At 37.9% G+C, this 16,107-nt stretch overlaps 1 protein-coding gene across 1 annotated transcript in view; it reads right to left on the bottom strand.

Annotated features, from left to right (window-relative positions):
* The window catches only part of MMS22L (MMS22 like, DNA repair protein), a 97,069-nt gene that overhangs the window by 63,527 nt on the left and 17,435 nt on the right, over positions 1-16,107 (bottom strand). The window contains exons 9-12 of the mRNA XM_032683930.1: positions 14,953-15,132; positions 7,741-7,803; positions 942-1,061; positions 303-523 (exon numbers count right to left, since the gene is read on the bottom strand). Coding sequence (XP_032539821.1) covers positions 303-523; positions 942-1,061; positions 7,741-7,803; positions 14,953-15,132 — 584 coding nt within the window. The remainder of the gene's footprint in view (positions 1-302; positions 524-941; positions 1,062-7,740; positions 7,804-14,952; positions 15,133-16,107) is intronic.

Below are 16,107 nucleotides of genomic sequence, written 5' to 3'. Positions count from 1 at the left end.
CTGTCTGGCAGCTGGGTTGTACCACTGCACAGGTTGCCAGTGTACCCAATGCCTGGACAGCAAGATGAAGTAAATCACCACAAACCAAGTGATTCTTGGACCCAGCTCCTAGACCCTGTTACAGCCTCAGCTGGCAACAGAAACTTCAGGGAACTGCTTTCTTTAAATTATTAATCACCTTAGATCCCTCATCCACCTTACCTTCTCATGGGCACAGTACCCGCCCGTCTTGCATGTGGCTGGAAGGGCCACTGACTCACTACACTTCTTACAACAGGAGAGAAACTAAATAGTGGCCATACCGTCCTTTAATTTGTTTCCAAGGATGCATGTCACTGTTTTCTTCTTTAATCACCCGTGCCAAAATGCAGAGAAAAATGAAGTAACTGTTGCGGGACTTGTACAGAGAAGGGATCTGCTGTTCGCAGCAGCAACATTTCACCAACTCAAGCATTGACAAAGAAGTCTTACTAACATTTGCCAGATCCTTCAGATCAAGCCAAGGAACAGTAAAGCCACTGTTCTAAAAGAATAAATGAAAACAGAAAGATTATAAATAACAGTAAATGCTAATATTCCAAATGCAATAAGATGCAATCCTTCACACAAACAAAAGGATATATTCCTACCACAACTAGAAAATAAAAATTTATTGTAACTATGTACAAAGTGTTTTTACAAGATCTTAAAATCAGTAGTCCTGATGAAAAGTAAGACTAAAATTATGACTTATTCTATTGACACATAATGTAATGGATCAAAGCATAAATTTACACATGATTTCATTAAATAAATAGCAAGTTTAGGGATACTGCCATTGACTAGGTAGTTTTACAGAAGTATTTGCAATCAAGCTTGGCTACAGGAAAATCTGAATAAATGAGTAAAATTCAAGGACTGCCCAAATGCAATTCTGTATTTTCATATATTCATCTACTTACCAGATTCTTGCTGTAATAATCCCAGAGTATGGTGACAATAGATAGGTTCAAATCCCAGAAACTACACAAAGTCAAACAGCACTGAAGATGCATTCTTAAGTGTTCCTCCAACACACCAGTCTGGAAAAGGAAGTAAGAAATTAATTTTAGGAGGGGAGCATTACCTTATCTACACATAAACCCAATACTAACAGACTATTCAAAGTAATTTCCTAATACAAAAATGATTTTTAATTATATACTGTTGAGTAAATGCATCTGCTAATACAAGCAACAAACTAGAAGATAAAAGCTGACAATTGTATCCTGTAATCCAGCCAATGTAATACTGTGTCACAGTATCACAGAATCATTTAGGTTGAAAAAGATCTCTCAGATCATACAGTCCAGCCTTTGACTGACCACCACCAAGTCAACTAAACCACAGCACTAAGTGCCACATCCAGTTGTTTCTTTAACACCTCCAGGGATGGTGATTCCACCACCTCCCTGGGCAGTCCATTCCAATGTCGAACAACCCTTTCTATGAAGAAATTCCTTCTGATGTCCAGCCTGAACCTCCCCTAGTGCAGCTTAAGACTGTGTCCTCTTGTCCTGTCACTACTTGCCTGGGAGAAGAGGCTGACCCCCACCTGGCTGCAACCTCCTTTCAGATAGTTGTAAAGAGTGATGAGGTCTCCCCTGAGCCTCCTTTTCTCCAGAGCTGTAGACACATTAGGGTAACAGCCAGCTCAACATTGTGAGCCTAACTTGAAACATGACTGCATGGTACAGAACCTCTCAAAACAGTAAATGGGGCAGTAGCCATACTGAATGCATGAGTCAGCTGAACACTTCAGCCCTTCTGTCACATATGTCCCAAGGAAAGCTCATTCACCACTGACATAGAGGGAAGGTGCAACCGTCTAAGAACTCATATTTCTCTTTATAATATTCCAAAGAGGAAAATCTTTTGTTTCTGAATCATGTTCCTTCTCAAACCTCTGCAACATGGCTATGTTGCTAACATTCCAGACAATTCTAAGTCAAGGGTAAAATAAGACTCTGAACACTGGGGAAACAAAAAGTACAAAAGACTTCCCACACAACATTTTTTGTGTTCCAAATTTTGCATTCAAAAGGAAGAAGGTTTCTAGGAAATAAAACAGGAAGTACCAAACAATTTAAACACAGTGAAGCACTCAGCTTGTAATTCTGGGATATTGAGAGTGAAATTCTTCTCATCCAGCTTTTGATGACGACAAAACTGGACTTGCATCAGAGATAGGATACTAGGAGCTTCATATTCCAGCTGAAATCATGTGTTTAATCCAGTTTATTTTAGACATCTACTTTAGTAGTCCTGTAATGGCTTTACTGTCTCCATTGACTATAAAAGTGGTTTAGTGGACAACTTATGTGTAGTTGTCTTAAGGGTAGACTTTTACACATGTAAGTCTAACACATCTCTGGCATAGTAGCAACTTGTTCTGTGACAAGAGAAACTCTGACCTACTTCTAGCTTTCAAATAAATCTAGATACTATACAGGCCTGGAATTTGTAACAGCATAAAATAAGCTAAGGAAGAATAAAAGGAGTAAGAAATATAAAAAAATTATACAGGATTAATTTTATGACTCAAAATCATAGCCCTAGGAAGGGGAATGAAAACAACTATGCCTCAGATAAATACTGGGAAGTTATCTCCTTCAATTTCAATTACAGTGCTAGGTCCTCAGTTATATCCCAAGCTCACCCAACTCAGAAAATTCTTAAATAAATCACTAATGCCAGGTGATGGGAAAAGATGACATTAGGTTGTATTGGGTTTTGTTATGTTGGTTCTTTTTAGGGGGTTGCTTGGTTATTTTTGTTCTTGTTTGAAAAAGTCATTCAATAAATACCTGTTACTGGAAGAGTGAGACTTTTTACAAGGGCTTGTAGCGATAGGACAAGGGGGAATGGCTTTAAACTGGAAGAGGGTACAGTTAGATTAGATAGTAAGAAAAAATTCTTTACTGTGAGGGTGGTGAGACACTGGAAACAGTTGCTCAGAAAAGTTGTGGATGCCCTGTCCATGGAAGTGTTCAAGACCAGGTTGGATGGGGCTTTGAGCAACCTGGTCTAATGGAAGGTGTCTCTGCCCATGGCAGAGGGGCTGGAACTAGATGATCTTCAAGGTCCCTTCCAAACCAAATCACATGATTCTGTGACTTCTGGTCTTACCCACAATACTACTTCTTATGGCTTACTATGTTTTAGAGCTGCTTTTATTCCTGTTTTCATAGGAATAAATGCCACACATATGAATCTCACTCACTAAGTTGTCTCTACCTGGCTACACATTCATGTGGAAAACCTCATTTGCTACACTTTATCAAAATTCTGTAAACAATTATACAATCACCTACAATAACTTCTAACCATGCCTGCCTTCTCTTCTCATGCACATATGGCTTCTAAAGTGGTACATTTCTAAAACAACCTGCAAACTCAAAAGGCGTTCTCAGTTGTCATAGAAAATTATATATTCAAGACACTATGAATAACATATAAAACCCACCGAAATAGAAAAGTAACTCTCCAATAGAGACTCATTAAAAATATACAGAATAATAATTCAAATACAATAAAAATGCCTACAAATGAAAAGATACTCGAGTATTTTTTCAGATATCACAAAACTAACTATTAAATCAGTAGACTTCCCAAAAATCACAATCTTGCACCAAAAAACAAGGGACAGAACAGCTGGTATTTTTTAATTAATAGAAGTAGGAGCCTTGATATAAAACAAAAAACCACAGTTGATCATATCTATTTCTCTTGAGGGATCTACCCAGTTACAAAAGATGTAACCCCCCACACACACCAAAACACACTCCCTTTAGTCTTAAAGCTATTATGTTGTGTCTAGGATTATGTTTAGAATCTAATTCAACAAACAATGACTGTTTCAGTTGAATTAATTCAACAATAAACATGGCATTGTGAGCAGCTTCAATTTGAACCATTATTTATCTGTCCAACAATAGTTTTAGAACAGTTTCTAAAACCAAGATCGTAATGAAGGCTTTATCTCAAATTTAATATGAAAAAGTTCTCCAGACTTCAAACATCCCTGGGATTAATGGATTCTCTCACTGCTCTTTTGCTTAAAATGGTCTCTTGCACTGCTGGAAATACTATCAGAACTCTTGAGGTACTCAGCTTTTAATTTATCGCAGAAGGGAGAAACACCAGATTCTATCAAAATGATAGTACTATTGAAACACAACATTTTTCTTTTATGACCTCCTACTGTAGTAACAAAATTGGTTTTCTAGAAATACAACAAATACTTCTCTATCTTTTTTAAAGTAGAATTAAACAAAAAATACAGTAGAGGTATAACAAAATTGAGGCAGCAATGAAACAAGAAGCACTTATGTTCTAAAATGAGAAGTCTAATAAGAGACTGCTATTAGTGCTTAAGAACTAAAAAGCTTTTGATTCTCACAATAAACTTCATAAACACACATTCATCTTATACTGACATTGCACAAATTTAGTCAGTTTGATGTTGCCCCACAGACAAAAACAGCTATGCTAATATTCAACAATTTTCATTGTGTAGTACGAATATAATTGTAAACCAGCTTTACTATTTTTATAGCCAAGTAAGAGAATTCCAAATTACAACAGGAGGAAACACTTCATATAACTAGTCTCCCCAAAAATGCCCATTTTTTGTGATACAGATGGGAGATTTTTCACAAGAGCAATTGTCTTCAACTCTTATCCATTAAGAATTAAAAAAGAGAGCAATTTCTGGCTGAGGAATTCAACTTTTGGTCAACTGCTTGAAGATGAAAGGATATATCCAAGGAAGCAGCACACTACATTTGCCCACGTACCTACGATTCCTCATATCTTCTCACAAATAAAGTATTTTTATTTCCCATCCCTATTGATCCTCTAATCTGAACAGCACCTTCACATCTTTTCCTTGCTCAGCAGCAGGCTGAGTGTAACCTTATAAAGGAGTTTCTACCTGGTGACAGGGCATTGCAGCACCCCTCTACCACCTTCACCTGTACATGCACACCTTTTTCAGGAGGATCCAGCATATTCTGGATGAAGGTAGCTCAGGCTCTCTCCTGTCTGCATGTGACCACTAAACACAACAGGATTACTGAAACTACCAAAACGCTGCAGGTTTAACACTGGTTAGTCATTTTTGCATCCCAACACTTAACCGCCCTAAGGATGTTAAAGGCAACTCCAGCTTCTGCTGATTCACCATCAGAGGTGACCATTCTTTTCTCTACTTTCACGATGCTCCCTTACCCTCAATGGCTGCAACAGTGCCTATTAAATTATCTTTTCACAACACAGAATTTGAAGCTCATGTGAAGAGAATAGTTACTGGTAGGAGATTATCAACTTACATTACAAATATATGTTCAGTACCTTTTTCAGATACTTTGGAACACACAGAACTATGCATAGTTGATGTCATCTTTGTTTCCCCCCATTCTTTGTAAATTCCCATTCTTCTTCTGAATATGTATAGTCTACAAGCTTTTGAAGATAGGGAGCAACAAGCACAAGTGGATTATGAAGTTGATGGACATAGTACTAAACATGATTAATTTTTAAGCTCCTACATACCTAAAAATGAATTTGCTAACCACCAATTCCTGCTCTCTCTAGCAAATGAGTGATTCAGCACTATTATTTCTTCTAATTCATATTGCACAGTTATTGCTGTGTATCTGTAGTATAGATAACAGAGAGTATATGCTGAAAAGGATGGCTCAGATAGGATTAAGTAACAAACTCAAGCCAACTGTTAATAAGCAGTATCATCGATTTCGTCCTGCTGTTCATTCAAAGAGCACTATTCTCCCTTTTGCTTTTTCCTGCTTCTCCATATTCCATTTCATTACTGATACTTCTTGATATCTCATTGTGCTTCTCATTCCTACGTTTTCTGGACTCAAAAATACTCAAGAGGTGCCAAAGGATAAGATAAACTGTAGGAGTGGCTACTTGAAGCTGACAGATCAACAGAGGAGACGGACATGTATGCTGGCAAAAGAAAATCTCCTTCCTAGACACTGTCAAGAAGGCTGCTGTGCAGGGATAGGGAGCAGGATGCATTTCTTCATAGAGTGCTACATTCACTTGTGCATGCCCATATAGGAACTAATGTGCCCCAAGGAGCACTTCCCACAGGCAGCTAATTCCATAATGCAAGAAAAAGATAATGAACAAATAAAAAAAGGAAATAAACTAGATGGCTCCTTCAATGGCTGGTAATAGTTACAATCATGTCCTTGGCAAATGAAGGTTTAATTCCTACAGTAGTTGCCTTTGGAAATCAAAACAGATCTTTACTTTTGAACTTGGCCACCTAGTTGCCTTTGTAAACTGTCTACAGTTCAATAATTGTTTAACAGAAGCATCAAAAACTGTGTATTCCAGGTATATTCAACTTCAAAGTAATCTTTATTCAAAACAATAAACATTCACAAGCAAAGAGGAATATTTTGAAGAAAAAATGTTAACTACAAATGTCCTATTACTGTTTCTCAGGTTGCTGATGTGCAGAGGATGCAACAGAGGAAGGTGGCTAATAAGATACTCAGTTTTTATGCATCTTATCTAATTTAAATCTCTCCAGTTTCTCTCACAGAATGGTAAGCATCCAATAAGTAATGTCATTACTGCGGTTTTAATGTATGTGCACAGTTTGTATTTTCAGTTATGTACTGTATAATCACTCAGAAAGAGTTAATCTTTTAAGCTGAAAGAAGACATAACCAAGTGTAAAAGTATAGAGTATTAAAAAGTTGAAAAATCATGTAAGCATTTCAGCTATCCCAACAACCACCAATATTTTCTTGTAAAAAATGTAGTTGAAACAAGTATTGTTCCGTATTCCAGTTTCAACTACAGTTGTTGCTACTGCACAAGCAAGGCAGTAAAAATAATTTAAAAAAACAAAAGAACTGATTCCTCTTTTGCTTTCAATCCCAGAACTTTGTGGGATTTTTCTTGATTTCATGAGACCAAATAAAAAAAATAAACATGTTTATTCTTGTCTTAAACATACACAAATAAAGAAATTATTTTATAGGTGTTGCTGATACAACATTTGCGATTTGTACCATGCAACTTTACAACAAATTTACAGAACTATAATGTAACGTATTTTAAAACATGATGAACAGCATATTTAAAAGAATTTTAAAAGGAGGTCAATTTTGACCTCTGGGCCATGAAGCATTGCATTAACAGTTCTGCAGAAAGAAAAATGATAAGGTATGAAATGAGTGCTCAGAAACTAGAACCTTATCAGTAAGAGTTTGATTCAAGCCTGTAAGACAAATTGCTCAGCAAGGCAAGTCACCTTCCTGCTGTGATGAGGATATAGCTGAATTTTCAATGCAACTGACTATCTCCTTCATCATGTCTCCTCAACTTGATATCCTTACATTCAGTATCAGGTTTACCTTTTCTAAGATTCCAGTTCTTATTCTGAATACATCTTGTCTGAGTAGCCATATACCTATCCTTCCAGGATAATTATCTTTTTTTGGTATCTGACAATTTAGCATCAAGCACAACCACTTTAAAGCAAGAGTAACTGCTAACAAGGAGGGGACTGTATACTATCATAGTTCAGGTATGTCAAGGATGTTCATTTACCAGTGATAAAAACACTAAATTCCAAAAATACACTTGTTAGTTGGACTTTGTTTCATGCACTGTCTTTTCCTGAAACCATCCCTGACACTTCCTTGTTCATTATTCCTTCCTTTATACACTTACTTGAGCATCAGTGGATTTTTTAAGGAGTTCTTCCACAAATTTCCAATTGGATTCCTTCTGTTTCTGAAAAACAACAGAAAGAGCATTTGCATCCCTGAAAGGAAACATTATGTAGTAATGTGAAAATAAGCAGGCAAAATATTTCCAGAAATATTTAGTTTCATGACAGCATATTGTAGTCATCACTGAAAACAGTTTTTTTGTTATATGAATGTAATTGATATCTGTCCTAAAAATTAGCCCTCAAAAACAAATAAAGAGCCAAAAATAAAGAGTATGCAATTTGAACCACTTTAAGTGACTCATCTGCAATCTCAACCTTCACCTTTAATAGAGAAGCAAAATATTCAGGCATTTTTTATTAGTCCAAGCAGTACGTCTTACAATTTCTTCCTTTAATGTTCTGTAAAAAGGAAGATACAAGGGGTAAGAAGGAAGAAAAAGTACCATCTCACATTTGCTTGGGTTTTTTTTCCGACGTAAAAAACACTTCTAACTCATTTTTTCCAGGACAAACATGAATGATTGATTTGGTCAATTCAGTAAGAGTAGTTCAAATATGGTCTATAATTCATATTCTTCAGCTTGCAAAGACAGATGATTATCCATTTGAATCAAACAGGCCATGCCAGTGAAGTAAAAAAGATTTGCATGCCAAAGTATATTAAAAAGAGAAAAAACCCAAACATCTATTTATGCGAAGTGGGAAAGAAAAGGGTAGAAGGCTTTGCAACTAAGGTCATTTTCTCAGAGGGAGGGAGGGGGAGGAAAGGAAAAAAAAAATAAAGCAACCAGGTCAACATACTTATAACTTTAGGAGGTCCAACAATCATATCTTAGATTCAGCTATGTATATAGCCTGTGTAGATAAGTAGATGTGTGAACATAGTACTTTCATCATTATCCTGCCTTACTTATTCCCTGCACTATCATAACTATTAAGCCTTGTAGATTATTCTTCAGATAGCTGTCCCTTAAATGCCAGTAAAGAACTTACAAGAAAGAGCATTTTATGCTTTGATAATTGAAATATAACTATTTTCCAGCAGCAACACCATTGTGCTCCATCCTCGTCTGACTATACTAATTAATGCTGTGACTTGGTGACAGTTCCAGGCAGAACTGAGAGTACCAAGATAATTTTAAAGATGAACTTTTTAAAAAGATGCACTAATACTTGTGTAACACAGTTTGACTCCTTGGTGGCTTTGCATTTTTGCTTTAAAAGAAAAAGAAGATTCTGAAAAACAGCTAACGGTAGAAAGCCTTAGTCCGTAGACTGTTCATGAAACAAATATAACTGAAAGGACAGATCTACAGAAAGTTACACTAAAGCTGTGATTTCACAATTCAGCAACTTGAGCCATATCAATTAAGAAGTTCCCACTGCTTCTTCCTCATCCTGCCAGCTGCTCTTTCTGCCCTCACAACTGTAGAATGTACTTGCTCAGTTTTTCCTGGTACTTCTCTTTGTGGGATGCAGTGTGAACCAGAGCAGTGAACCGACCCAGAGCTTTAGAAGAGAAAGACTGAAAAAGGGAGGAGGGTCTGACTGAGGTAATAGGTCATAAATAATTGTGCCAGAACAGCAGAGGGCACATCATGCCTAGGGCAGTGTGGTGGGTTGACCCTGGTTGGATGCCAGGTGCCTATCCAGCCACTCTATCACTCCCCTTCCCAGCCAGACAGGAGAGAGAGTAAGGTGGAAAACAACCCACGGGTTGGGATAAGGTAGTTTATTAAAGCAGAAGCAAAGCACAAGCTTGCATGTGCAAAAGTGAACCAAAAGATAACCAGGTTTATTCTCTGCTTCCCATGAGCAGTGATGGTTGGCCACTCCTGAGAAGCAGGGCTTCAGCATGTGTGACAGTTCCTCAGTAGGCAGCCATTGGAGACAAGGAATGCCTGCCTTCCTGCTCCTTGACTTAGCTTTTATGTCTGAGCTGACGCCACATGGTCTGGAATATCCCCTTGGTCAGTTTGGGTCAGCTGATGTACTTGGGTCCCCTCTAAGGATCTTGCCCTCAACTGAGGAAGGAATGTTACAGTGCTGATGCTGTGCTCAGCAGTAGCCAAAACACAAGTGTGTTATCAACATCCTTCTAGCTACCAATGCAAAGTTCAGCACTGTGAGGGCTACTATGGGGAAATAAACTCCAGCTCAGTGAGACCCAATACAGGCGGTGAGCAGGACTTAAGCTGTTACTGATTCCAAAGGCTTTGCATCAGAGCTAGCATTCTGCCAAGGAGTAAAGGCAGCACTTCAATAGTGAATATAACCCAGGATTCCCAGACAGTTCTGGCTAGTATTTACATCAGATTTTTGACTGCTGCATTTTAGAGCCCAGTGTTATGTGACTACCTACACACTGGCATGGTCCTACTGCAGACTCCAAGTAAATCTGGCCTTTTAGCAGTTGACTAGTTTTATCAGTAATGAGTAGATATTAGTTATGCTAAATGTCTATGAGACCGCTGAATGTCTACATCGACCTGCTCAGAATGTTTGTAGCAATATCATAGTCCAAGGATACGTGTGTTATACAACAGGTGTTTATTGCCAAAGTTCCAGCTCATCTGCAGTACGCAGATCACTTTACAAGATCCTGGAGTAATCTGGGCAAACTCCTGACACCAACTGGAATTGATTACAAGAGTGCACCCAGGTTCAGCCCAAACTCAGGAAAGAACACCAGCAACCAGCTGCTGCAATCTTTTTTACCCACAATTGTCTCTACATTTTAACAGACTTGTTTCATTCAAATCCCAAAAGATTTACATCCTAACAGTATTCCCTACTGCACTGGCAATATGGCACGACAACTGTTTACAATCCATTCTTGTCAAAAAATAAGTAGAACCTACATCTCCTACTCCAAACCTGGTGGCTTAAAACATTCTCCCTCCAACCTCAGAGAGTCCTAAAAGTCAACAGAACCTGGAGACCTTAGGGTCCATGAAAGTGCTGCAAAAACCAAAAACTTGAGCTGAGACCCCCAGGGTATGCAGGAAGAAACTTTTGAAAGCATTAACTAAGCTGACTACCTGGAAAAGCCATATTAGGTTTCTCAGCTGGAAGTTCCATGTTTGCTTATCTTGCCATTTAGTCATTTCAGATTATTCTATTCAAAGGCAAGAATTCTTAGCCCCAAGTAACTCTGCCTATATTACCCTAGCCCACAGGATATTGAAATTGACCCCTGCAATGTTCAGAAGTAGCAATTTTTCTCATCAGGTCCCATTTGGGTTTTAAATGTACAAATCCTGCTTTTCAGAAGAGTGAAGTGGGACCTGAATGGGGAGATATGGAAAGAGACACGTACTGTACATCCCTTAGAACAGAGTCTCTAAGAAACCTGGCCAAAATTTTCTAGTAGAAGGAAGCAGTTTCATGTGTGTGAAATATACATTCAATGTATATGAATCATTGCATATTTGAAATTGCGTTATATGAGCTAAAGGGGAAAAAAAAAAAAAAAGAAGCAAGTCTGAAACCTACTTAGAATTTTAAAAGCTTTCATAACAACCTCAAGGCCATGCAGACCACATTAAAAAACTGAAAATCTTCCACAGATGACATAGCCTTAGAGGCAATTTTTGCTACAGAGCACACGAATAACCATCATTATGACACATCACCCTCCCACCTCTATCACAGTTAATTAAAAGAAAGCATGTGTCACGAAGCTATTGCATCAGGTGTTTAACCAACAAAACAGGACTACATTGAGCCCTGATGTAATTCTATTGACTTCACAAATTTATATCACTATTTTACCTTATAATGTTCAAAGAATAGTTGAGGTTGCAATTCGGGGAGGGGGACAGGACCTAAGTAAATGGTTACCATCAACTATCTATGACAGATTACATTACTGAGTGAAAATGCACTGATGTTACTGAGAGATTTTTTTGTACAAGAGAGATCCTTGGACAAACTCGCAGCCACACTCAGAAATGCAAAGCCAGAAACATCAAGGAGTGCACACAGGATGGTGTCATAATTTACAAATCAAGACTTGGAAATTCTCTTCTCCAAGGTGGGCTCTAAGGAAAAAAATATTATTGAATCTTGTGCAAGTCACTTCCTGACACTGTGTCTCAGATTCCTACTTTAAAATAAGAACAACGGGAATCCTTTTTTCCATTCTTTTTTGGTTTATGTAAATAATACAGTGCCTGGAGCAAAAAAAAAAAAAAATCTCTCACAAGGCTAAATATATAATCTATCGGTATGAGATACAGGGAAAAAAATCCAATGATCAAAGTAAACAGTATCACTGCATTTGGATTAAGGCATTAAACAGAAAAAAACCCCAATATAAGTGCCTGTTTCACAGTGATTTCTGTATTCAGCCTGGGAATAACCTTTTCTCTCCATCTAAGTTTCTTAATAAGCAGGGAGTGGAGTAAATCTATCTTCCAATGCTCCTCTGAAACACACTATGGACTGTGGTCCTCTCCCATCCACACAGTAGCAAGGCAAAAGCAGGGCTTGAGACAACCTTCAGTGTAAGAATCAGATCTGGTCTGCAACTTTACACTGTACGAATTTGTAAGAAGTTGCTACATTTTGCCGCATGATCCTAAAGAACCTGTCAACTGGGAAGCAGCAGAAGCATAAGCATCCCAGCTGCATCAAGTTCTCTAGTGACCAGAAATGGTCATGAGATTTTCAACTAAGTATTCAAGGACTGAAGTACCACACCTACCCTATATTTTTTTTGTTATTTACAAATTTGCAGATTAAAAGTAACAAGTACCTCTTACTTTTATAAGAAAGTAATTTTACTCAGGATTGTAAGCACTGACAGAAATTCAACATTTTTCTTTACTTCTCTATATACTAATGCTTTTGAAGACCTAAAGACAAAGGAGGGGATTTTAAGTTATCAAAACAAATTGCTCAACCTATGTGATCACTCTTCCCTTTTTACACATCTGCTGTTCACAAACACATCCTAAGTCAGGAATGGAAATCATGGTACAGATTTTAAGAGAAAGAGGATAAGACCTTTCCCATTTTAATACACACTAATAAATTATGAATAATAAAAGACAGTTCACAAGAAAGGGCAATTGGGCCCCGTTTGTGGAAGAAGCCATACAGAGCTTATGCTTGGTAAATTAGGAAATATAAGCAATGCAGCTGAAATGTTAAAAAATCCACCACACGAACAAAAAAAACAATCAACAAAAAAACCCCACCACCACCAACAGAAACAAGCACAACGACAATAAGGCAGAAGATAAAAGAACAGAAGGACAGATGACAGAAGATGGCATGACTGGATTCTCCCTACGCAAAATACATGATCAGCGAGGAAAGAAACCAAAAAACCAGAAAACACACCATGTCAGGACCACCCCAAACCCCCTCATTTTCTGAGTCTTCAGCTATCTGCCTTCTAATAAGCTTCCTCTATAGTCAATAAAGAAAAATTGGCAGCTTTCATACCTCTAAAAATGGATTAATTGCCTCAGTAAGTGCCTATTTCCTTCCCAATTAATTATTAGAAATTTAAAACTAGGCAGGATGAATCTCAGAGTAAGAGGTTGAAAGAGGGGTCAGGGTTTACATGACCTCTGAACTGTAGAAAACTGCAGTGAGGCTCATGAAGGAATTTGATGCATCAGTACCAAGTATGCATACATCTTGCAGGTGTGGGAATAGGATGTGCAGGTCTCATCTAGGCCCCTTACAGAATGCATGGTAATGTCAAATCTCTCACAATGAGGCCCACACACAAGAACTGATTAATCAGGGATTAGCTTGCTCTAGCCTGTAGGCTTTCTTGCAACTTACTGCCAGAATTTCCTAAACCAAAGCCTAAAATTAAACAACTATTAGACAGTGTCTATTGGTAGCACACCAACATAAAAATTAAGCTGTATACACAAATATATATGCATCTATGGAAAGATGACTGGGGATAAAATTAGAGGAAACTGAGAAGTTATATTCACACCCTAACAGAAATTATAATGGTATGGAAATTACAGGGTAAAATACAGCTGCTAGTCCTTAGATGAAATACAGTTGGCAGCTCCACAGTGATTCCCCATACAACAGTAAGCACCTGCTAAGAGGGGTGGAACGGAGGATGAAGTGAAGACACCACAACCAGGCTCTGTGGAAATCCTTCCAGGGAGGGGAACTACATGGTACTTTGCACCTGACAAACGGCACAGCACCTATCAACCAAGGGAGGTAGGAGATGTCCTGCTGCTGAGCCAACAACTGTGGCAAAATCTCTCTCCTCAGATGAACTTGGTTCATTAAAGCCTAATTGTAATATTAGTGCACACCTCCATCCCAAAGTCACCTGTTTGCAAGGTATGACTACCCCCTACTGGGCATGCACTCTGTATTTTTTGACTGTATCTAAATTGAAGCAGGGAACTTTACACCACGAAGTAACAAAGGTATTTAGGGGTTTTGGCAGCCGCTGGCAGCGGGTAACACACTTGAATAAAGTGGAAGATCTGCTGAGGGGTCATAAAGTGGGAAGACCTGTTGGTGTATTTCCCTAAATAAGTCAGGGGAATTGCTCTCCAATCCAGCAGGACTGTTTGGTGAAGGCACCCCATAACAGGATGCTGACACACAGGTCAGGGACAAGGGTCTCGGCTTTCCTGGGAGCACCAACAGACAAATCAAACACTGAGGGTCAAGGAAATCTCCCCATTTCACGTGACAGCATCTTATTGTGCCATTGCTGTGATGAAAAGGGCATGCAATTAGACAGACTGAAATTTATCCAGAGCAGGGCTATCGCTTTAAAGAAAAAAAGGGGCATTAATAATTACACAGTCAATGTTTGAGATTTATATACTTCATACACTACAAACTAATGTGTTCAGTTCCTAAAATAACAAACCCAGTCAAGCATTTATGCTGCAGGCAGACAGTTTTAAAACATATGCTACATCATTAGGTATATGTGCCACTAAGTAGTTGGGATATTCAAGTTTCCTTAATACAGTAATCTACTGAATATCTGGTATATAATGTAAATATGTCAGAGGCTCCTAGAATGTTTACTGACTTGTACAAACCGCATCTTAACACCACCAACTTTAAAGGATTTCTTTTAAGGAGTACAAATATTCCTGTATTACAACATTATTTGTTTTCTATCAATAAAAATAACCAAAGAGATCAAAATCAATTATAATAACTCTTTGGTATTTAGAAAAAAGTATACCCACCTTTTCATCTAGATTTCCATTACGGTCAAACTGGTAGAGTGATGCCAGATGACTAACAATCCACCAGCTAAAACTCAATGGGTCTTTACATTGAATTGCTTCAAAACCGGACATCCCTTCTGAACTACTTGGCCTTTCAAAGATATTCTTTAGAGTTTTGTTCACCAAGCTCCAGAAACACTGTAGAAAATACAAAAGTTAATTTGAACTCTGTTCAATAAAAGCCTGTGTTAACAATTTTCTCTAAAACACTGTCCTATTGATTAATTTGCTTTTACAGAGAACAAGTCATTTAAAGAAAATAAGAAAAAGCAGTGGTCAGTATTAGCACAGAAAACCCGGAGGTACTTTAGAAAGTCTTCTCTCAAATGTCAGTAGAAAGCAATGTGAAAGGACAAGGTTGAGTCATGAGGAAGAACACGGTGCAATACCTCAAAGGCAAAATTACAAGCTGATAGATTGATGATGTGCAGACAGGACAGTGCACCAACACACAAGAGAGATAGATATTAGAGCTCTTTAATGTGGACTTTTTGGGACATATTTTCCAAAACCTTCTAATGCCAGAGTAACCTAACCAATAGGAATATATTAGATGGTAGAGAATCAGTCTGAAAGACAGCAAACTGTTTTGTTGCAGTCTGTTCCAGCAATGACAAACTGATTAACTCTTTTTGGCTCAGACTCCTGTCTGTATCACAATATCACTTCTTCTTACAGCCTGTGCCTATCTTCACTAGTTTTAGAGAAGCTCTCTGGGACTTTGCACCTGTATTTCACCCACCTTAGCTGGGTCCTGATCCTAACTTATGCTTGCCAGTGCAAATGCTTAACAGCAAGAAAGTTTTCACTTGTGCTGTCCACCTTTACATCTGTAGCCAATAACAAGTAAATAGCTATCAGTACAAACACTCTACAATGAAGTACTTCATTCCACACTAAGTGAACCGTACTCATTGTGCAGATGGTCACTTTGGTTCTTATAAAGATTATTTTAGAAAACTTTCAAAGGATTTTAACACTTCTTAATATTCATTCAGAGAAAACTCAGCTCAATTCTAACCAGCAGTCAAGAAAAATTAAAACACTAGAAAAAATTAGCAAAGGAAAAGAACAAAATAGAAAACATCATTATGCAATGTATAAAATCATATG

Source organism: Chiroxiphia lanceolata, chromosome 3 (assembly GCF_009829145.1).
Source record: "Chiroxiphia lanceolata isolate bChiLan1 chromosome 3, bChiLan1.pri, whole genome shotgun sequence".
NCBI lineage: Eukaryota > Metazoa > Chordata > Aves > Passeriformes > Pipridae > Chiroxiphia > Chiroxiphia lanceolata.
The sequence above is the reverse complement of the archived record's forward strand: the minus strand, read 5'-3'. Positions and strand labels throughout refer to the sequence as shown.